At 38.4% G+C, this 22,693-nt stretch overlaps 1 protein-coding gene across 2 annotated transcripts in view; it reads right to left on the reverse strand.

Moving 5' to 3' along the window:
* Positions 1–22,693, reverse strand: part of zgc:92107 (uncharacterized protein LOC492329 homolog) — a 54,546-nt gene extending 31,853 nt beyond the window's left edge. For both annotated transcript variants that reach the window (XM_017685282.2, XM_017685281.2), the window contains exons 1-2: positions 22,539–22,693; positions 10,414–10,875 (exon numbers count right to left, since the gene is read on the reverse strand). In XM_017685282.2, the coding sequence (XP_017540771.1) occupies positions 10,414–10,875; positions 22,539–22,552 (476 nt within the window). In that variant the 5' untranslated portion in view covers positions 22,553–22,693. The remainder of the gene's footprint in view (positions 1–10,413; positions 10,876–22,538) is intronic.

Genomic DNA, 22,693 nt, shown 5'->3' on the forward strand with positions numbered 1-22,693 from the left:
TTGTACAAACCATGAACGACCAAGACCTTAAAGTAATTTCATTTAATGTAAATGGGATATTACACCCAGTAAAGAGAAGTAAGATTCTATTAAAAATGAAGAAAGAAAAGGCACATACTGTTTTCTTGCAGGAAACACATCTTGGCTCCTCTGAACATGAGAAACTTAAAAGAATGGGTTTTTCAAAAATGTATTATTCATCTTATAAATCAGGCCGCAGGAGGGGGGTTGCAATATTAGTCTCCAATAAAATACAGTTTGAACAAATATTCGAAACAAAAGATAAGGAGGGAAGATACATTTTGGTTTCAGGAAATGTAGAGGGCACTTTAATAACAGTATTGAATGTTTATGCTCCACCTGGTAGTGACTTGGCATTCTATAGAAAAATGTTTGATTTGATGGCAAAAGTGGAAGATATATTAATTTGTGGGGGAGATTTGAATATTCGTCTTAATCCAAAGTTAGACTCTACAAAAGAAACCTCTGTGAAAGCACTACATAAAAATTAAGTGTACTAATGATAGAGTTGGGCATAATAGATCTTTGGAGAGATTTTAATCCAACAAGACGCGACTACACATATTATTCTTCATCCCATAATGCTTACTCAAGAATTTATTATTTTTTCATATTTAAAAGGGACCGACATAGAATACGCCATATTGATATAGAAATGATTGACCTGTCTGATCATGCACCCATTTCATTAGTTATGCAAATGAATAGAGCCCCTGTAAATACATTATGGATGCTTAATTTGAATATTCTGAACAGCCCGTAATTTAAAACACAAATGGCTGAAGAAATAAAAATATTTATGCAACAGAATGACAATGGGGAAGTGGGCTCTTTTCAAAAGAAAATAAGACAATCAAGATTGTTGGATTTAAATAAAGAATTAATAGAGCTTGAATTTGAACACGAAATCAAACAAAACCCAAATCTCATTTCAAAGATAAAGGCGATTAGGAATGAAATAGATCTAATATATACACAAGAAATTGAAAAAAAGATGTTATTCACAAAACAAAAATATTATGAGTCAGGGTCAAGAGCCACCAAACTACTGGCAAGGAGATTACAAAAACAGCAAACAGAAAATATGATTTACAAAATCAGAGATAAAGACTCTAAAATTTTATTATATGATAGGGATGGAATACAAGAAGCTTTTAAAAAATACTATGAACATTTATACTCTCAGCCACACCTAGACGATGATCAACACATTGATAGTTTTTTGGGATCTCTTCATTTGCCTGCCCTTTCAGAAGAGCAAAACAAAGAATTGACGGCGGAAATAATAGTAATAATTGAACAAGGCCATTTCTAGGCTAAAGGCAAATAAGTCCCCGGGTACAGATGGTTTTCCTTCGGAATGGTACAGGACGTTTAGATCAGAATTAACACCGGGTCTTCTTCAAGCATGTAATACAGCTCTTTTGGAAAGGAAGATACCACCTTCATGGAGGGAGGCAATAATTACTGTCATTCCCAAGGAAGGAAAGGATAAAACAGATTGTGCATCATATAGACCCATTTCAGTTCTAAATGTAGATTATAAGCTGTACACAGCTATTCTTGCCAAAAGAGTAGAAAGGTTCCTTCCTCAGCTCATACACAATGATCAAACAGGATTTATCCCACAAAGACAAACTCATGATAATATTAGACGCACACTACACATATTAAGCCATATTGAACAATGTAATTTGGAAGCTTGCTTAGTGAGTTTGGACGCTGAAAAGGCTTTTGACTCTGTAAGTTGGACCTTTCTATATAGAGTCCTTAAACGATTTGGGTTTCATGACCAATTCATTAAAGGAATTCAGACCTTATATGATAATCCAAAAGCACGAATAAAGGTAAACGGACATCTCTCAGACACGATCATATTAAAACGTGGTACAAGACAAGGGTGTTCAATTTCACCCCTGCTCTTTTCCCTATATAGAACCACTTGCTCAATGGATACGCCAAACAGATGAGATTAACGGTGTCTCCATACAGGGGGAGCAACATAAATTCACTCTATGCAGATGATGTTTTGATGTATTTGGAAGAACCCTCAAACTCTTTTCCTAAACTTATGGAACTTTTGGATTGTTTTGGGAGATATTCTGGATATAAAATAAATGTACAAAAGACCCAAATACTGGCTTATAATTATACACCCCAAAGGATAATATTAGATAGTTTTAATTTGAATTGGAGCCAGAATTCATTAAAATATCTTGGAGTAAATTTACCAAGAGACATTTTGAGACTGGCAGAGATTAATTATGGACCCCTTTTAACAAAAGTTAAAGCAGATATACAGAGATGGAATTCAAGCTCCTTTTTAAACCTTAGTCATAGAGTAGATTCCGTAAAAATGAATATTCTTCCAAGATTCCTCTGTTTGTTCCAGGCTCTTCCAGTAGAAATTAATTCAAAACAATTTTCAGAATGGAATAAAATTATATCTAGATTTATATGGCAGGGGAAGAGACCCAGGACTAGATTCAAAACACTACAACTCTTAAAGGGGAAAGGGAGAATGGCTCTCCCCAATCTTATAGATTACTTTTACACAGCCCAAATACAATTCTTGATTAGTCTGTGTAATCCAGATTTTCATGCTAGATGGAAAGATATCGAATTGTCATTGATGAAAGATCCCCCTGTATATGCTGTATTAGGAGAAAATGACTGGAGAAGATATGTGGACAAAATTCAAAATCCATGGATAAAGGCAGAATTAAAAATTTGGAGTAAGGTTAAGGAGGAATACAAATTAAATGAAAAATTGAGAATATTTAGATGGTGTGCGTATGATAGAGATTTTAAGCCTAACGAAATGGATGATAGATTTAAAACCTGGATAGCTAAAGGAGTAACAACATTCTATTCATTAACAGAAAAAGGTCAACTGCAAGATTTCCAGACCTTGAGAGAAAAGTATGGACTGGAAAAACAAGATTTTTGTAGATATCTTCAGATACACCATTACTTTGACCACAAAATTAAACAGAAAAATTTAGACATAAATAAACCAATAAGTAATTGCTGAAGCATACTTAACAGAACCAAGTAAAGGCATAATTTCTAGATTGTACAAGGGTTTTATAATGAAAAAATCTTATTCTACACAATATATTAAAAACAAATGGGAAAAAGAGGGTAATCTTGTTATCTCAGATGAGGAGTGGTCCAAAGTTTGTGATTTTCAGTGGAAATATATCAATTCATATGCATGGAGGGAGTTTGGATGGAAGTGCCTGATTCGTTTTACTCCACAACAAAAGGTACACTTTACAGGGAATGTAGCAGAATGTTGGAGTTTATGCAGGAATAAAACAGCCAATCATTGGCATATATTCTGGAAGTGTCCAGTGATACAAAGTTACTGGTTGAAGGTTCATAAAGCATTGATGGAAATATTCCGTACCGAAATACCCTGTCAATTTTAGTTTTGTACCTGGGGAATTGGAAATGGGAAGGGTCAGATAAATATTTATTTGGGGTTTTGATATCTGCTTGGTATAACAAGGTACTGGGGTACTCCGAAGCCTCCTATAATAGACAATTGGTTAGATCTAGTGAACGAAATATATATTATGGAAAAAATAAATTTCTCACTCTCACTTGGTCGAAGTGGATTACTTATATAAAACTTTTACGACCACATTTCATGGAAGTATCCAATGAGTAAGAATTACTGTTTATGATATTGTGTTGTTGTACCAAATTGATAAATATATTTTGAAAGTCACCATATAATTTCATGTAAAGGTATCTACTTCTGACATTTGTTTATGTATCTATGTACTTTATGTACTTCCCCACTTCCAACACGGACTGTATATTGCTCTCTGACTGAATGTACATAGTTGAAAGGGTTTTTTTTTCCCCTTCATTGTAGTTGACTGCGTTAAAAATGAAAAAAAAAAAAAACAAAAGCTATATAAGACAAAATTGACCTGGAAGGTGGCTAAAAGTGGAAAAGTGATTGTCTCTCAAAATAAAGAATTAAAAAAATAATAATAATAAAATTTAGAAAATCGATATCTGACATCTGTGAATCGATTCAGGTCCATGTCCACATCACAATGCATCTAAGAACCGTTTTTTGCCCCACCCTACTTATAATGTTATTATACTTGTGACGGAGCTTTGACCAATGTACGTTAGCAATAGGACATTAACTTGGCTTTTGATTTACTAAGTCAGCTAACATAACTATGAAAACACCTAGTTAAATCAAAGATTTCCAAAAAAATATTCACAAATTCCACTTCACTATTTCGATAGCCAATAGCTTTCTCAATGCAAAGAAGCCATGTCACTAAGGGACATGTCACTAAAGGGGAGAAAAGTTCAGCACATGGACGATGAGATTCCCCTAAAATGCTACTAGTTATCCACCTAAGTTGATATCAAATAAGATTGCATAGCATTTGCATGTGCAGCTCTTGTTACTAATTTGAAAACTGCATTCACTCATACAGCCTGCATTCTCTCTATAAGTATAGTGAGTTAGGTATGTTAAAAAAGTGGGGGGTGTGGATTAATTTTAAACATTTTAATCTCTGATTCATTAGAAAGAACTGTATCAACATAGCTTTATAATAATTGATTATTTAGAAAAAAGTAACATCAAAGATAATCATGAAACAAAAACAGAAGAATAACTTCTGCCAAGGAGTCACCAGCAAGTCCAATGAGAAAGTTAGATTCTGTAGTGTTTTTTGTGTGAGAGACATCAGGCTTAAAACCAATGCTGGCTCTTGGAGTTACACAGAGCTTGCAATGAGTGGCTCTAGGCAGCAGTCTGTTCTCAATGTATTTTCAGCGACTTTACAGGCATGACTAAAATAAAACAAAAAGAAGATGGAAGTACTGCTCTACTTTCAAAGTAAAAAAAAAAAACAGAAAAAAAACACTGGGCTACTAATCTAGTTTTCTAAGGGTTCTAATTGAGACTGTGTTGCTGCGTTAGCTCAGAGCTAACACTTTGGCTTGGGCTAACATATTTATCTCTAACTAGCTTGTTAGAGCTGGACTAACATATTAGCTCATTAGTGTATTAGACCAGAGCACTATAAAGCACCACTTTGTTTAGGGTTTCTATAGTGTTAAGAAGCCGGACTAACTGGAAAAGCCAAAACTCCACTTTGCCATTCTACACTCTCAAATGTTGTTTTTATAATGCTGAATCCATTGCTAGTTTTAGTCTCCTGCACCCTTAAATCTATTGCTAACAAATCCACTGCTACCTCACATCCACTGGTACCTTAAATTGATTGCTGCCTTAAATCCACTACCGTCTAAAATTGCCCCCTTAAATCCAATGACTCCTTAAATCTACTTACACATTAAATCCACAGCTTCCTTAAATCTATTGCTACCTTAAATCCACCACTTCTTTAAATCCACTGATACCTTTAATTCATTGCTACCATGTGTCCACAGCTACCTTAAATCCACTGTCCCCCTTAATTAAAATTTTTACATTTTAAATTCACTGTTACATTCTATCTGTCACCTTAAATCCATTGCTACCTCAAATATCCATGTATACTTTAAATCCACTGCCACAGTAAATCCACCACATTAAACTATCAGACATTTTAAAACCACTGGTACCCAAAAGTTGCTCAAAACCACTGATATCTGAAATCCATCTCCTGGTACCTTAACACAGTTACCTTAAATCCACTGCTACCTTAAATCCACCATGACATTAAATTCACTGTTATTTTAAATCCATGGACACCTTAGTCTACTGATATCGTAAATCGTATGGCACCTTAAATCAAATCCATTGATACTTTAAATATACTGTTAGCTTAAATCCACTGCCACCCTAAATCTACTGCTACTTTAAATACACTGCAACTTCATATACATTGTTACCTTTAAGCTACCAATACCTTAGATCCAGTGATACTTTAAAACCACCAGTATCTTATATTCTCTTCTACCTTAAGTCCACTGCTGGTTTAAATCCACTGCTACCTTAAAGCTACTGCTACATTAAATTCACTGCTACATCAATATCTCCTGCTGCGGGACAAGTTTTCAGTGCTATGCATGGGAGTGGGAAATAAATCCACAGTAGGCTGGAGCAGAAGGAAGCAGGCTTGAAGAAAAATCCTGAAAATTAATGAATAGTCTAAATAAAGTAGAATGATCACTAAAACATATATATACACACACCGATCACGCATTACATTATGACCTTGTTTCTACACTCAGTGTCCATTTGATCAGTTTTCAACCACTTATTATATAGGTGCACTTTGTAGTTCTACAAATACAAACTGCAGTCCATCTGTTTCTCTGCATACTTTGTTAGCCCCCTTCTACCCTGTTCTTCAGCAGTAGCCCATGCACCCTCACAGAGCAGGTACTATTTGTTTAGGGGATCCTTTTCAGCACTGCAGTGACACTGATGTGTTAGTCTGTTGTGCTGGTGCAAGTGAATCAGACACAGCAGTGCTGTTGGAGTTGTCAATTCAAGCGTGGTGTTGTAATAGCATACCACCATTGCTACAAGTCAGTTCATGAAATTTCTTCCTCTCTTGATAATTTGATGATCAACTATGAGTGTTATTTTTGATAAGAGGAAGCATTCAGGAACCACAGCAACTCAGCCATAAAGTTAGGTCCACATCCAACTCAGACCACATAAAATTATGCAGTGTGGTCACCGCATAAAAATCAACCAACGTTCTGCTAAGTCAATAACTGCAGCATTCCAAACCTCTTGTGGCATTAAAATTAGCACAAAAACTGAAATGGGAGCGTCATGTCATGGGTCTCCATTGCCAAGTAGCTGCATGCAAGCCTTAAACTACCAAGCACATTGCTAAGCATCAGCTCTGGACCAGTGTAAACATATTCTGTGGAGTGACGAATTACGCTTCTGTATCTGGCAGTGTAGTTTATGAGTCTGGGTTTGGCTAGTGCCAGGAGGACGTTACCTGTCTGACTTCATTTTGCAAAGTTGGTTGGAGGAGGAATAATGCTTTGGGGTTATTTTCAGGGGTTAGTCTAGGCCCCCTAGTTCCAGTGAAGAGAAATCTTAATGCTTTAGCATATCAAGACATTTTGGACACTTGTATGCTTGCAACTTTGTGGGAACAGTTTGGGGAAGGCCCTCTTCTGTTCCAGTTTGCATGTGCCCCAGTACACAAGTACTTGGTTAGCCCGCACAGAGCCCTGACCTCAACCCCATCAAATACCCTTGGAACGAACTACAACGGAGGGTCAAGCCCTCTCATCCAACATGTGTCTGACCTCACAAATGCTCTTCTGGATAAATTGGCAAAACTGCACAGACGCATTCCAAAATCTTGTAGAAAGTTTTCCCAGAAGAGTGTAAGCTGTCATAGCTGCAAAGAGGGGACCAATTCCATATTAATGCTATAGATTTAGAAAGTGATATATCCCTTTCAAGCTTCTCTGGGTGTAAAGTGTCGGTGTACATACAGGTCCTTTTAAAAAAATTAGCATATTGTGATAAAGTTCATTCTTTTCCATAATGTAATGATAAAAATTTAACTTTCATATATTTTAGATTCATTGCACACCAACTGAAATATTTCAGGTCTTTTATTGTTTTAATACTGATGATATTTGGCATACAGCTCATGAAAACCCAAAATTCCTATCTCACAAAATTAGCATATCATGAAAAGGTTCTCTAAACGAGCTATTAACCTAATCATCTGAATCAACGAATTAACTCTAAACACCTGCAAAAGATTCCTGAGGCTTTTAAAAACTCCCAGCCTGGTTCAGTACTCAAAACCGCAATCATGGGTAAGACTGCCGACCTGACTGCTGTCCAGAAGGCCATCATTGACACCCTCAAGCAAGAGGGTAAGACACAGAAAGAAATTTCTGAACGAATAGGCTGTTCCCAGAGTGCTGCATCAATGCACCTCAGTGGGAAGTCTGTGGGAAGGAAAAAGTGTGGCAGAAAACGCTGCACAACGAGAAGAGGTGACCGGTCCCTGAGGAAGATTGTGGAGAAGGGCCTATTCCAGACCTTGGGAGACCTGTGGAAGCAGTGAACTGAGTCTGGAGTAGAAACAGGTGCCGCATTCCCCAGGTCAAGCCACTTTTGAACCAGAAACAGCGGCAGAAGTGCCTGACCTGGGCTACAGAGAAGCAGCACTGGACTGTTGCTCAGTAGTCCAAAGTACTTTTTTTGGATGAAAGCAAATTTTGCATGTCATTCGGAAATCAAGGTGCCAGAGTCTGGAGGAAGACTGGGGAGAAGGAAATGCCAAAATGCCTGAAGTCCGGTGTCAAGTACCCACAGTCAGTGATGGTCTGGGGTGCCATGTCAGCTGCTGGTGTTGGTCCACTGTGTTTTATCGAAGGCAGGGTCAATGCAGCTACCTATCAGGAGATTTTGGAGCACTTCATGCTTCCATCTGCTGAAAAGCTTTATGGAGATGAAGATTTCATTTTTCAGCACGACCTGGCACCTGCTCACAGTGCCAAAACCACTGGTAAATGGTTTACTGACCATGGTATTACTGTGCTCAATTGGCCTGCCAACTCTCCTGACCTGAACCCCATAGAGAATCTGTGGGATATTGTGAAGAAAAAGTTGAGAGACGCAAGACCCAACACTCTGGATGAGCTTAAGGCCGCTATCGAAGCATCCTGGGCCTCCATAACACCTCAGCAGTGCCACAGGCTGATTGCCTCCATGCCACACCGCATTGAAGCAGTCATTTCTGCAAAAGTATTCCCGACCAAGTATTGAGTGCATAACTGAACATAATTATTTGAAGGTTGACTTTTTTTGTATTAAAAACACTTTTCTTTTATTGGTCGGATGAAATATGCTATTTTTTTGAGATAGGGATTTTTGTTTTTTCTTTACTTTTTTGCCAAAATCATCAATATTAAAAAAATAAAAGGCTTGAACAACTTCAGTTGTGTGTAATGAATCTAAAATATATGAAAGTCTAATGTTTATCAGTACATTACAGAAAATAATGAACTTTATCACAATATGCTAATTTTTTGAGAAGGACCTGTATAGTGTACTGGTTGCGACTTACCAGCTCAAGAGATAGGCTGGCTAACAGGCTTCATTTAATGAATGTGCATTACCACAAGTTTACATAAATCACACAGCAGATTTATTGTAGTTGTACTAATACGATAATTGCATTAAACTCATGTATAAAAGCTGAGGCTGTTGCGTGTTCATAATAATATCATTATGCTATATGGCTTCTTTGTTTATCTCTTAGAGATGTTTTTAAATCCTTAAAGGCACTGCAAAGTTTGCAAAGTTAATTCCACTTTTATTGTCTGACTTAAATGTGATTTCTCTAACAATTGGCAAATAATAAACAGTCTACTTAATCATTAACAGCCCTACTGACAGTTGGAAAATGACAACCACATCATAAGGTTATATTGGGCTAACAATCGCTATATTGAGCTAACAATAGGTCTTATGGAACCATAGCTATTGTGCCTGTCAGTGTGCCTTACTTTCAAAACACAGCTGTTCATTGTTTTAGAGGGGGGCTCATGACCTGTGAAAAATGTGAGTCATCCATTAGGAAGAAAGAAAGGGGATACCCAAGGGAGTAATACCAGCACTAGTGAGGAATTCTGGTGTAGGCCTCATTGCAGAAGCACAAGAGCAGTTTGCTACCCTTCTACATTTATGCAATAATGGCTAGAAATGAGAGGACAGCAATTCAAAACACATCTCATTACTGCAGAGGAGGCATATGTGACAGTCACACTGTTTCAAAATGGCTTGGTACGTGCTGTGATTTTTGGTGTCCATGGGTGGACATGAAAATATGTAGCCAAACATAAACACCATATTTACTACTTTGTATATTCTAATGTATACCACAGCTGTAAAATGCATTCATTTTCTTGAGAAGACAAAAAACAACAAGAAGTTTTGTTTTAACCACAATGGTTTGGATTTCCCCCAGCTTCACCCCAGTCCCTTTCATCTAGTGAGGCCAAGCGGTTGCTTTAGGAAATAGTCAGAGGTTTGCAGCATGGTATAAGTCACTAAAATAATACAAGCGTAGCCAGCAGCCAGACAGAATTGAGCTTATATGACTGGAAACGGGTCATGAAGGGAAAAAGGTGTTTTTGACTGGTCCCGGAAGAAAGAAAGACTGGATCTTGAAAAGCTACAGTGTGAGGTGAAAGGCAAAAATGTCATGATTATTTAACAAGTATATCTTTTTTTCCAGATAGCAGTGATTTGTATTATTGGCAACAATGCGAGCTCACAGTAAACATGTAGATGGTTAGCAGTGGATAAGCTTTCAGGAAAAATCAGAATGGCAAAGAAATCTCTGTGCCATGTTTGACAAAGCATACAACAAGAGGTAAACTTATTCAAAATACCACCCTGCCTACCTGAGCGAGTCCTTGCTACTATCCATGCTGTTTTCCCACTGCTGCATATTCTCAGTGCTTTGTTCTTTGGTTTCTTTCTCAGTAGCTATAAGCTCTTTAGTGAAGGGCTCTGTAGGTGGCTGTGGGGTGCATCTGCCTTGACTCCCAGTGCTTCCACTCGCATACTGCCTTTCCTTCACGCACACTGCCTTGCATTCAGATTCGGCACAGCGCTTAAAGGCCTGAAGCTGGGAGAGGGGCACAATATCAGCTCCTTGTGGCCGGTGCCAAACAGTCAGACGACCAGTAGAGTTGTAGTAGTAGAATCTGCCACTGTTGCTGTCAAAGAGTTCCCACCACTGATTGCCATCGGCCTGGCGAACAGGAGCATCTGCAGGGGGTTCCCAGCCACACTCTCCTGTTGCCAGATTCACATACATGTGCTCCCGGGAGCGTGGTTCCAGAATCTCCACCCAGTCAAAGCTAAGAAAGGTAAGATAAGATAAAGTTGATGTTTTTACTGAAATCTATAGGATGTAAATTAATAAACCAAACCACAGCTGAATTGTATTGGTTATGCTCAGTTTTAACTTTGAAACTGTGAAAGCCTGAAAAAAAGAAATCTAATGGTGAAATACACAAAGACAGTTAACTATTTAAAAATACAGGCATGAATATACATGTAAATAAAATATGTATATTACATAAAAGAGCAGTTATAAAAAATAGTTAGCTAACTAGCTGTGCTGTTAGAACTGTTACATGTGACTAGACTCTCCCTGTCTACTCAGTAAAAGATGGACATAATCAAAAGCAATGTTTCTCAACCCACTCTTTGGGGCCCACATGGCAGTTCAACATTTTTGCTCTATCACAGATCCCAACACACTAACAAAAATGTGGAACCATATGGTGGACCCCAAGGACTAGGCTGAGAAACACTGGCCTAGTGCAATTGAATAGAAACCACTGTTCTAACATTTCCTAGTAATAACGAAAAGAAAAACAGAATGGCATAGTAATTTAAAAATTTTTTTTTAATTCACACTGATAATTATTAGGTTGTTCTCAGAGCATGAGGCCTTGTGATGAAAATTTATTTTGAGATTAAATCTATTAACTGCTGAAAATGTAACAAATATTTAGAAACAGCTCAAAGAGCACACAGCTTCTTTGCCTGAGGATTACAGAAAAACTATACATTTTAAAATTAAGATTAAAAGTAGAGTCTTCTGACTTCAGTCTGACCAGGGTGTATCAAAGACATTATACCAAAGCTCTAGAATGAGAGTGAATGATTTGTGTGTCTGTGGCAGTGCATCTCTGCATGCAAAATGCTGGTTCAGCATACACATAATCCCATCACCAGATAGCACAGCACCAGAGAGAGGGGTGGAAGCTCACCGCATGAACTGAAAAGCATTCACAGGCCTTACATACCATTACACACGCCCAAACACACCCATGCATACACAGTGTCAGGGCAGTAGCCAGTTTTCCTGAGGACTGCCATCCGTTCATGAAGGCTTTAGAGGACTGAGGAGCAGTTACTGCCATTTCAGCATAGCAAAAAAGAGTAATATAAGACATGATGGAACATAGAAACACACATGCTCATATGCGCACCGTGTGCAGACAATTTTCAAAAAATGTTTTCAGCCACACAAGCATATTGCTTAATTATCTTCACTGAGCTTGATCCTCTAACACAGACAATTTAGATTTAATCACAGTGCTTAGCATTAACAGACAGTGTTCGACAGCACTGATGAATTGAGGCTTTACTACATTTGCGGATGTTTGAGGCAATTATTTTATCTAATTCAAGGGTGTTGTCATGCCCAAACAAGTTGTGCACCATACAATTTCCAGCTTAGACAAGGCCTAAACATTTCACTACATGGACTGAGGTCTGTGGCACAACATAAGCACCAGCAAAGCAAAGTCTACTGTTAGCCTGAACAACAAGAATCTGAGGCAGTTAATTGGGGTCATGTTACCTAATTGAGAAATCTATTATGCCTATTTTTGACCCAGTTTCCTAATGCAGAGGAGCCTAATTTAAGCCATACAGGAGAAGTGCACACTACTAGGCCTGAGCTGCATCATGGATTCATTGCCTAGGACAAAAAAAACTAAATATCAATTTAATGTTGCTCTACTGCTGTGTCTCAGACTCAAAGAGACAAACAAGAGCTCAAGACTCCAAGGTAATTTCTTTCAAAGCTACATGTAGACAGCTATTTACTCCCTAAATGTTTTGCTACTCTGAAAATCAGTTTTTATACCTTGAAAAGGAATGGCCAGAGCAACAGTTTCTCAAACAGTGTGATGCTATGAACCCATCTGACTCTTCAAATTCTCCAGATTCTCAGGATCTTTTAATGATATTATGTACCACAGATGATGAAAAGCAAATGTTCTTTGCAATTTTACACTAAGAAATGTTCCTCTTGAATTGTTGCACAATTTGCCTGCGCAGTCTTTCACAGAGTGGTGAACCTATCCTCATCTTTACTTCTGAGCCTCTCTGAGATGCTCTCTTTACACCCAGTCATGATACTGACCTGTTACCAATCAACCACCAGGTGTTTTTTTAAAGCATTACACAACTTTAACAGCCTTTTTTTGCCCCGTCCCAACTTTTTTTGACTGTTGTTGGCATGAAATTCAAAATAGGCAAATATTCTTCAAAAAACAAATTTCTCAGTTTCAACATTTTATATGTTGTCTTTGCTCTATTTTTAAATACATATAGGGTTTAAATGATTTGCACATCTTTGCCTTTTGGTTTTTGCCTTTTGGTCCTATCCACACAAAGAGAATACTTGAATAGGTAGAATCAGCAGCTCCACAGTTGTTTTTTACAGTGCTAGATCAAGAGCTTTATGGGTGGGAGGCATGTAATTGAGGCCTAGCTTAACTGGAGGCCTTTGTGCCCTGATCCCCACCCATCATTTTCTCACTGATTTTCCCACACTCTGGGCAGTCTTTGTGTTTTAGCAACTGAAAACCTCATGAAAATTCTTTGTCAGTTTATACAAGATTAATGTAAAAATATATATTTTTTTCTTTTTGGGCTTGCATATAAGGAGGTACTCAACATGATCAGTAACACAAGGAAGTATGGAGAAAAGGTTAGAAGCCAAGGCTGCATTTTAAACAAGCAAACGTGTTGAGTGGTTGCAGTGAAGTATTTGCTGCATAAATACACATAAACTAAAAGAATTAGACTGAACACTTTGCTGTTGGGGCAGATTCATGCTCAGGCTACCCTAGGCCACAGACTAGGGGTCTACACAGGGATTTGGGGACACTGATTGGCCCTGAACTGTCAATGCTGAAAGGTGCTGAAACTTTATCTAGTGTATGGTTGGTCTCACAGTGCAACCATATACCAGCTGCATTACTGTACTTGTTTAGTGTTTGTGTACACAAGTCATCATTGAATTTTTCCATCTCACCTGGCAGTATCATAAATTTGTCTTTATATTTTCTTTCATCTGGTAGTTGATAGACAAAATGTTTGTGTGTTGGGGGTTGTTTGTGTTGGTGTTTGTGTAGGAGGGTTAGGGGCCTTGATTACGTTAATCAGCCACTGTTTGCTGCGACTGATGGAGATCACAGATGAGTTCACTTTTATACACTTTTAAACAAATTCATACTTTAACTCATATAACAATCCATATGTGAAGTGCAGTGAAAGGTTAAAGTGAAGTTTAGGAAAGGTTAAAACTCTTAAGAGATATTACTGATTAATTTTACACAACCTGACATAGCAAAACCAGACTAAGGGTGCAACGATTATTCAACTTGGTCGACTACAAGACAACCAAATCAGTTGGCAACTAATTTCATAGTTGATTAGTTGCTGATGTGATTATGCATCTTTCTTGCGCTCACTAGGAATGTTCTGACATAGCTGCTTACTGGAGAGTTAACAAAAATGAGATGGCAGCCTCAAGAACAAAATCTTAAATTGTGGGACCGTTTCACGCTTAACTCAGAAAAAAGGCTGTCAGCTGCCAAACATACACTGTGTGACTACCATGACCGGTTCTTTCAATACATCTTAACATCTTTGACACATCCTTTTTTTCATCTTATCAAAATAAGTTTGGGGAGGTGAATAAGGTGAAGAGTAGGTCTTTACGTGCTATTACAGAGACTGTGTTCAACTAAATTTTAAGCTCCTTGAATTCTTGACTTTTTTTCACATGCACGAGACACTGTGCGGGCCAAAGGAGTTTTCTTAGAAGTACTCTTTGCAATAATGAAATCGCATGCAGTTTATTGCTGTTGATATTTACCGTATTTCTTCCACAGTTTCTTTTTTAGAAATTATTCATTTCTTTAAGAAATCCATTGTCCAGCTACATCTTTGCTTGCTTTCAAACAGAATTCGCAATATTGTCAGTCTGCTTTAAGTTATCATACACTGCAACTTGGCTCATCTTAAGGAAAATGCTTATTACTTTACTGAAAAGAGGCTCAGAGACTGTATTGCCAGCTCCTCTCTCACTCCTACGTATGACAAGTACAGTACTAAACTGTTCAATCATGTCTGTTACGAATTGTCGCAATGAAAACAATAAGAAATTTCACTTCATTTCCCTACAACAGGACTTCTCAACTGTATTCCTAGTGACCCACTGCCCTGCAGTTTCAAGTATTCCTCCATCTCAACACTCCCAATCCAGCTCAATAGACAATTATCCAGCCCACTCGGCACAATGCAGTCAGAGAAGTACCCAGACTCGTCCGTTGGATTGCCAGATGGAGAGGTATGATTGGTCATTCCAGAGAATACGTCTCCACTGCTCTAGAGTTCAGTGCCGGCGTGCTTTACACCACTGCCTTTGGCGCTTTGCATTGTGCTTGGGTGCAGCTGCTCAGCCATGGAAAGCCATTCCATGAAGCTCTCTACGCTGCTCCTGAGCTCATCTGAAGGCCAATTGAAGTTTGGAGGTTTGTAGCGACTGACTCTGCAGAAAGTTTGCGACCTCTGCGCACTATGCGCCTCAGCATCCGCTGACCCTGCTCTGTCATTTTACGTGCTGTCATTCCCAATCGCGTCCACTTTGTTACAATACCACTGACAGTTGACTGTAGAATATTTAATAGAGGAAATTTCATGACTGGCCTTGTAATACAGGTGTCATCCTATCACAGTACCACGCTGGAATTCACTGAGCTCCCAAGAGAGACCCATTCTTTCACAAACGTTTATAAAAGCAGTCTGCATGCATGAATTCAATGATTTGGATGAGTGACAGAATACTTTTGGAAATATAGTGTATATTAAAGCAATTAGAATTACACCTGCCCTGCGATGGACTGTCCAGGGTGTATCCTGCCTTCCGCCCGATGACTGCTGGGATAGGCTCCAGCACCCCCGTGACCCTGAGGGAGAAGCGGCTTAGAAAATGAATGGATGGATGGATGGATGGATGGATGGATGGATGGATGGATGGATGGAGAATTACACCTCACATAACAGAGCATCAAACCAAGATAGGTTAACCCTAACCCTAACCCTATATTGCCTCACATAACAGAGCATCAAACCAAGACCAAGAGGCCAAGAACGTCCCTCTGGCATCCTATGCTTCACTTATTACAAGACTGAAAGAACTACTACAATGCTGTTTTATTAGAGAATGCTAGTCAAAGGTGAGATTCCTGACAGAGAAAACAATGAAACGCCAGTCTAAATTCTTAATGTTTTACTCAACAAAAACTCTGTTGTTTTTAAAAAATGTTTTGACAAAAAAGTGTTTTTTTCTCCAGTGTATTTTCTTGGCAATGGCCTTTCTGCTTTACTGGTACTGAAGACAGGACCAAGAAAAAGAAAGTACAGAAATGCCAGACTATACGCAATGCTTATGTTGCCCCTCAGTTACTGGGAACAACATGCCAATGGGTGTCCAATGTACCTAACTGGCAGTTACTTATAAAGCAGTGAGCTACAACGTAGCCTAAGAACAATATGCTATTCTAGGTCTGGCACTTGACTTGTAAGGACCACGCCAAACCAGTGTATTTAAAAACAGGACCTGCTATTGAGTTAGAAAACCCATTCAGAGTTTTGGCCTGCTGCAACAGCTAAATTCAGACACTATATTTAGAGTCACTATATCCTGTGTGAAAAGACCACACTGTATTCTTTGTGAGTCTTTGTGTGTGTATTAACAAAATAACAAAAATAAATTTGTGTCCCAAATAGGTAAATATAGCCTAAGGTACAGCTTATTGCTCATTAAAACATGATGATACCACAGCATGCTAGCAAGCATCCCATAATACTAATCCATGTGGATCTGGTCTCAATTTCTACAATGTATAAATGTTTATGCATTGGCATCTACAAATATGCACACAAAAAATTCTGGAACTCCACATCAGCACCCATTTCTGATATCAGTGCATTTCTAGTTTTTATTATACAAACTAACCCTACATATGCATTTTTACTAAAAAATCTAACTGAGTGAGTAAACAAACCAGCTTTGACAAAATTATATAAAACACACAGAAGTGTCAGCTTTACACACATATTAGCAAGGAACACACAAAATGTAATGTTTTACGGAGAAAAACACAGCAGGACAACAAGGAGACCACCCTGAAGGGGAACTGTGCACTTATTCATTTGAACAAAAACAAACTGTTGCACCTGTAAGTTTATTCAGTTGTTCTACAGAGCGCTACATCTTATTCTAGTAATGCCACGAGGAAGAGGTGACAAATCCTCACAGGTTGAATGTGTCCCTATGTGAGTTTCTGAAGGTGTGAGGGAGTGGCTATACATTTGCACACACATTTGTTCCCACACTGAACTCCTTTTAAATGAGACAAATGTTCATCTTTGAGACTTACCCAAAAGATGTCTAAACAGTATTCTCCCCCACAACAGCTCCATTGTACTATCAATTGTTAAACTGACCCCTTCTATGGAACTCTAGACCCTTAAGATGCAGGCTTTCTATTATGCATACATGTATATGTAGAATAATGCCGTTCATGCTTATGCTTACAATGCTAGAGTCAAACTATAAAACTATGTTTTGTAAAAAGGTAAATGTTTGCCAGTGTACAGCCATGAACAGGTCTCCAAGCTTCAACAGAGGTAAAGCAACGGATGTCTGTTTCTTTCTCCCCAACTGTAACACCGGTCTTATTTGTCTTTGGGGATAACGTGGCAGGACTGATATGGCTCCCCCTATATGAACGAGGCACCTCTCAGAAGATCTCTCATTACACATTTCAGATTGAGCACAGAGGGCGAAAACGTTCCAGCAGTCTAGAAGGTCACATACACGAGCCAACACAAGCTGGAATCATCTGTACTGTTACTCTCCCCTTCACAACGATTATTTGTTTTGGTCTATATTCATTAGTGCTAAACAACTACAAAACACAGAAATCATTGTGTTTGTATATTAGACTTAACCTGGGCAGTTTTTCCACTGTCCTTTCTGATGCTGTATTTTACTACAACCCCAATTCCAATGAAGTTGGGACGTTGTGTAAAACATAAATAAAAACAGAATACGATGATTTGCAAATCCTTTTCAACCTGTATTCGATTGAATACAAAGACAAGATAATTAATGTTCAAATGGACAAACTTTATGTTTTTTTGCAAATATTCATTCATTTTGAATCAACACGTTCCAAAGAAGTTGGGACAGGGGCATGTTTACCACTGTGTTACATCACCTTAATGGTGCCACCACAGGTGTGTCAGTTACCCATGCCATGGGCACTAACACACCCCATACCATCAGAGATGCTGGCTTTTGAACTTTGCGCTGATAACAATCCGGACAGTCCTTTTCCTCTTTGGCCCGGAGGACACAACGCCCATGATTTCCAAAAACAATCTGAAATGTGGGTTCCTTAGACCACAGGACACTTTTCCACTTTGCGATCTCAGATGTGCTCGGGCCCAGAGAAGCCGGCGGCCTTTTTGGGTGTTGTTGATATATGGCTTTTGCTTTGCATGGCATAGTTTAAACTTGCACTTGTAGATGGAGCGACGAACTGTGTTCACTGACAATGGTTTTCTGAGGTGTTCCTGAGCCCATGTGTTAATATCCATTACAGAATGATGTTGGTTTTTAATGCAGTGCCGCCTGAGGGATCGAAGGTCACGGGCATTCAATGTTGGTTTTCTGCCTTGCCGCTTACTTGCAGAGATTTCTCCAGATTCTCTGAATCTTTTGATTATATTATGGACTGTAGATGATGAAATCCCTAAATTCCTTGCAATTGCACGTTGAGAAATGTTGTTCTTAAACTGTTGGACTATTTGCTCATGCAGTTGTTCACAAAGTGGTGAACCTCGACTCATCCTTGCTTGTTGCCTTCCAGGGATGCTCCCTTTATCCCCAATCATGACACTCACCTGTTTCCAATTAACCTGTTCAACTGTGGAATGTTCCAAACAGGTGTTTTTAGAGCATTCCTCAACTTTCCCAGTGTTTTATTGCCCCTGTCCCAACTTCTTTGGAACGTGTTGCAGGCATCAACTTCAAAATGAGTGAATATTTGCAAAAAAACAATAAAGTTGATCTATTTGAAGATTAAATATCTTGTGTTTGTAGTGTATTCAATTAAATATTGGTTGAAAAGGATTTGCACATCATCGTATTCTGTTTTTATTTATGTTTTACACAACGTCCCAACTTCATTGAAATTGGGGTTGTATTTGGAATTTTGGTGTCTTCAAACAACAGATGTCTACTTCCGCCAACAAAGCAAACAGATAATTTCCAGAAATGCTTAATGGTTGTGTAACTGCATCCTTACTCGATAACCCTCAATTCTACAAACAAACGTGAGCACACAAATGCTACAGTAAAAAGACAACATTCAACTAAACAGCCACGCCTGTCACATTCATATGCATTAAAATACATGTGAATTAGTCTGCTCTAATGGATAATGGGAACAAGACAATGGGCCCATTGTTAGCTCAGCTATTGGACTTTATTCATCTGCAGAAACCCCCCCAATTCAAACTGTCAGGCAGTGCCACTAGCCAATCACAGGCCACTTGTGCAACCGTGAAAAAAGGAGGGTTTCTGTTTTTGGGATAAAGATATGAGGTCGGGGTGTGACTGCCAAAATAAAAACGAGGCCAGCTTGGTCCTTTAAACTCCCTACAGGCTTGAATTTACTCTATATAAAGCACAGCAGGCTGACCTCATTGGAATGATGTGCTGTTGCGCAAGTGTACGGCTGGTATTGTCTCAGGTTGATCCTCTTCCTGTACCCAGAAAAACAACAGTGGACGTTCCAATCCCAGCAGAGGTCAAACCTCCAGAGAGTGCAACTGGGACAAACAACAATAAAAATCCATTCGGACAGGGATGACTCAGAAAAGTAAGTTTAGTCGCTATCCAGTCTTCCTAAACCCCCAACCCCCTTTTTCAGAGGAAGCTGTTACACTGTCATGTCAGGGGTGGGCTGGAGATTACTAAACAAGTGTCTGTAAAAGAGAAAACACAGGCAGTGGGGAGCTGAGCACTTAACATACAAAGGTTCTCTTTGTTTGTTATATCAGCCATCAGTGCAGGTAACAGTCACATATTTCAGTAAGCAGTTTGACAAATATAAACAGCTAGAGGCCAATTTTACAGTACTAATACTCATGAATACAGATACAATGACAAAGTGGATTTTCAACCATTTTACAAAAGTATATTAAAAGTTAATCAATTACTATACTTTTCCAAATATGATGAAAGGGTCAAGATGAACGTTTTTTGATTTTTTTTGTCCAACCACCAGTGGCAACAATGTCCAATGACACTAAAAGCAGGATTTTCATTTCTGTTTCCAAGTAATCTGATGTGATGAACAGGCCATGTTACAGGGTGAGAGAGGGGTCAGGGGAGACTTCCCAGGCTAAAAGCACAGAGGTGTTAGAGTGGTCTCCTAGGAGACAAGAAAAAGAACACGACTGGATTGCGTTGTTACTATTTGCTTTGGGACTTAAGATATAGGAAAGGACAGGCAACGATAAAGCTTTTCTCAAGAGTAGATTAAAGAATACAGCATAATGGCACAAACAGGGTTGCTGGGTGAAACAGGACACAGGCTTTCAGCTTCAACTTCACACAGTGTATAAGAACACTAAGCTTTTATAACATGTTTATTATAGCTCATAGTCATAAGTGCATTTATGCCGACACATATAACGTACATGGTGTGCATTAATGCTCACTAACTATCATCTAGCCTTCTGGGTGTTTAATTTTTTTTTTTTATTATTTATATTCAGTCATGATTTTGTTTTCCTGTTTAAAAGTAGTTTTGAAACATAAAAGGCTTAGAGATGCCGGATTATTATCCTGACCTTCTGTGTAAAAATATTCTTTGATTTGTTTTTTTAAAAACAAATACACCAAAAATCAGATCTACAAAATTGGAAGGCTTTTGGCTTGTCTTAATGGACCTAAAATGAAAAAGTGTTATTCTGATCACACAATGGATATGCAGCACTTATAGAACATAAAACAGAAACATTTTGTACAACAAAAACATGAATGTGTCATGGTGTTGATGTTTTATCACAAAGGCGGAAACACTGAGGTTAACTACTGTCACATAGCAGTGTCCTCCTTTTGTCTGTGAGACCATTGTGATAGTGTGAGACATGCAAACAAGGTGAAAACATCCTGTGAGTCATTCTAGCTAATTACTGGATTCCCCACTTAAACACACAATTTTGTACTTAGAAGGTGGACTGATATAATGCTTTATTCTGTAAGGAACTATTCTTTGCAAAGACTAGCAATTTAAAGATGATTCAGGCCTTCTTCATGACTTTCTAACTAAAGCAAGTTCATGTTAGTTCAAATATACTGCCAAATCAGTATTTATGGCACAAGTCTAGGTTTGGTAAAGCTATGTTACTTTATAGAATGAAAGAAAAGTTTACTAATGCTTTAAGCGTTTTAAGTGGGTAATACTCATTAACATTTATAGCTTATCATGCTGTATTCAAAGGGCTCATTTACAATGGGTATTTATGCAAAAAAAAATCCAGTAAATCAACAGACCATTTAAAGGAAGCAGGACAGCCAGCTGAATAATTACCAGTACGATAGAATAATATCAAAAGAAGGAGGGAAAAAAGCAACAAAACTTTTAACAAGTCCTTCTCCAAGTACATTACTCTCATTTCTGGAAAGAGGGAATGAGACACTAAAGGCTACTAATTGTAATTTGTTCAGATGAGCAGTAAGAGTTAAAATCCTCGAAAGCATCAAGACAAGTGGAAAGCGGCTGCATGTCTTTTTTTATGAAACTACAGGTCTGTTCAGTGTTTATGCGGTGCTGTTTTGATGTGTGGCATTAATGTGTGACACCAAGCACAGCAAACGGGCATTTTGCCCTCTAGACCTGCTAACAACAGCAGCCCAGGTTTATATCCACATCAGAGATAAGAACTCAACGAAAAAGCTGTTTCGATAAGTGTCAATCAGACAAGATGACAACGGAAAGATACGCCAGTATAACTTTGACAGAAACTTACATCAATCGCCTCCTGTGTAGTTTTAATATGCTCTTACAAGCCAACAGCTGAGACTGAATGTAGAAAAAGCCAGATACAAAAAGCACACACTTCTAATGTTTTCCAACGTTAGCAAATATTTTACTATATGCGCCTACCTAATTCCAGATATGGGTTTATACGATAATTTTGCTTTCTGAGATTGTGAAACTGAACTAAAGCGGAAAGAAAGTAAACTCCTGATCTCGAACATAACGATTAGTTATCTCTGCTCCTAGCCAAATCGATATTTAACGTTAACGTTAACCAACAGGCAACACACAAAATCACATAGGTTACAACAGTTCCGACAAATTAATGGGTCGAACATCCAATTAGCACTGAAGCAATTCTTCAACTCGTTTTCTAACTGATTTTCTTATAGAAATTAAATAAGTTAACTTAATTAAGTAGCTAAGCTGTTTGACTGTTAACTAACAGGCTGGCTAACTCGTAGCTAGCTACCTACCGTCACAATGTGTGTGAGAGATATCGATTTAATAGTTAAAAATGTTTGAAAAGTTTGAAAAATGTATCCTGTACCAAGGTTTCATATGACTCATAAGTGAAAATATCTTACCTTGTCCCGGCCATACCCCTCACATTATAGGGCAAACGACCTAAAACCTATTCATTTCTCTCGGTATCAAACGTGCTCTTTCCAGCAGAGGATGTGTGAAATGTGTTTAAGTCGAAGCGGGCCGCCTGTGGTCGGGAGCAGGGTTGCCAGGTTCA

The sequence above is a fragment of the Pygocentrus nattereri genome, chromosome 21 (assembly GCF_015220715.1).
Source record: "Pygocentrus nattereri isolate fPygNat1 chromosome 21, fPygNat1.pri, whole genome shotgun sequence".
Taxonomy (NCBI): domain Eukaryota; kingdom Metazoa; phylum Chordata; class Actinopteri; order Characiformes; family Serrasalmidae; genus Pygocentrus; species Pygocentrus nattereri.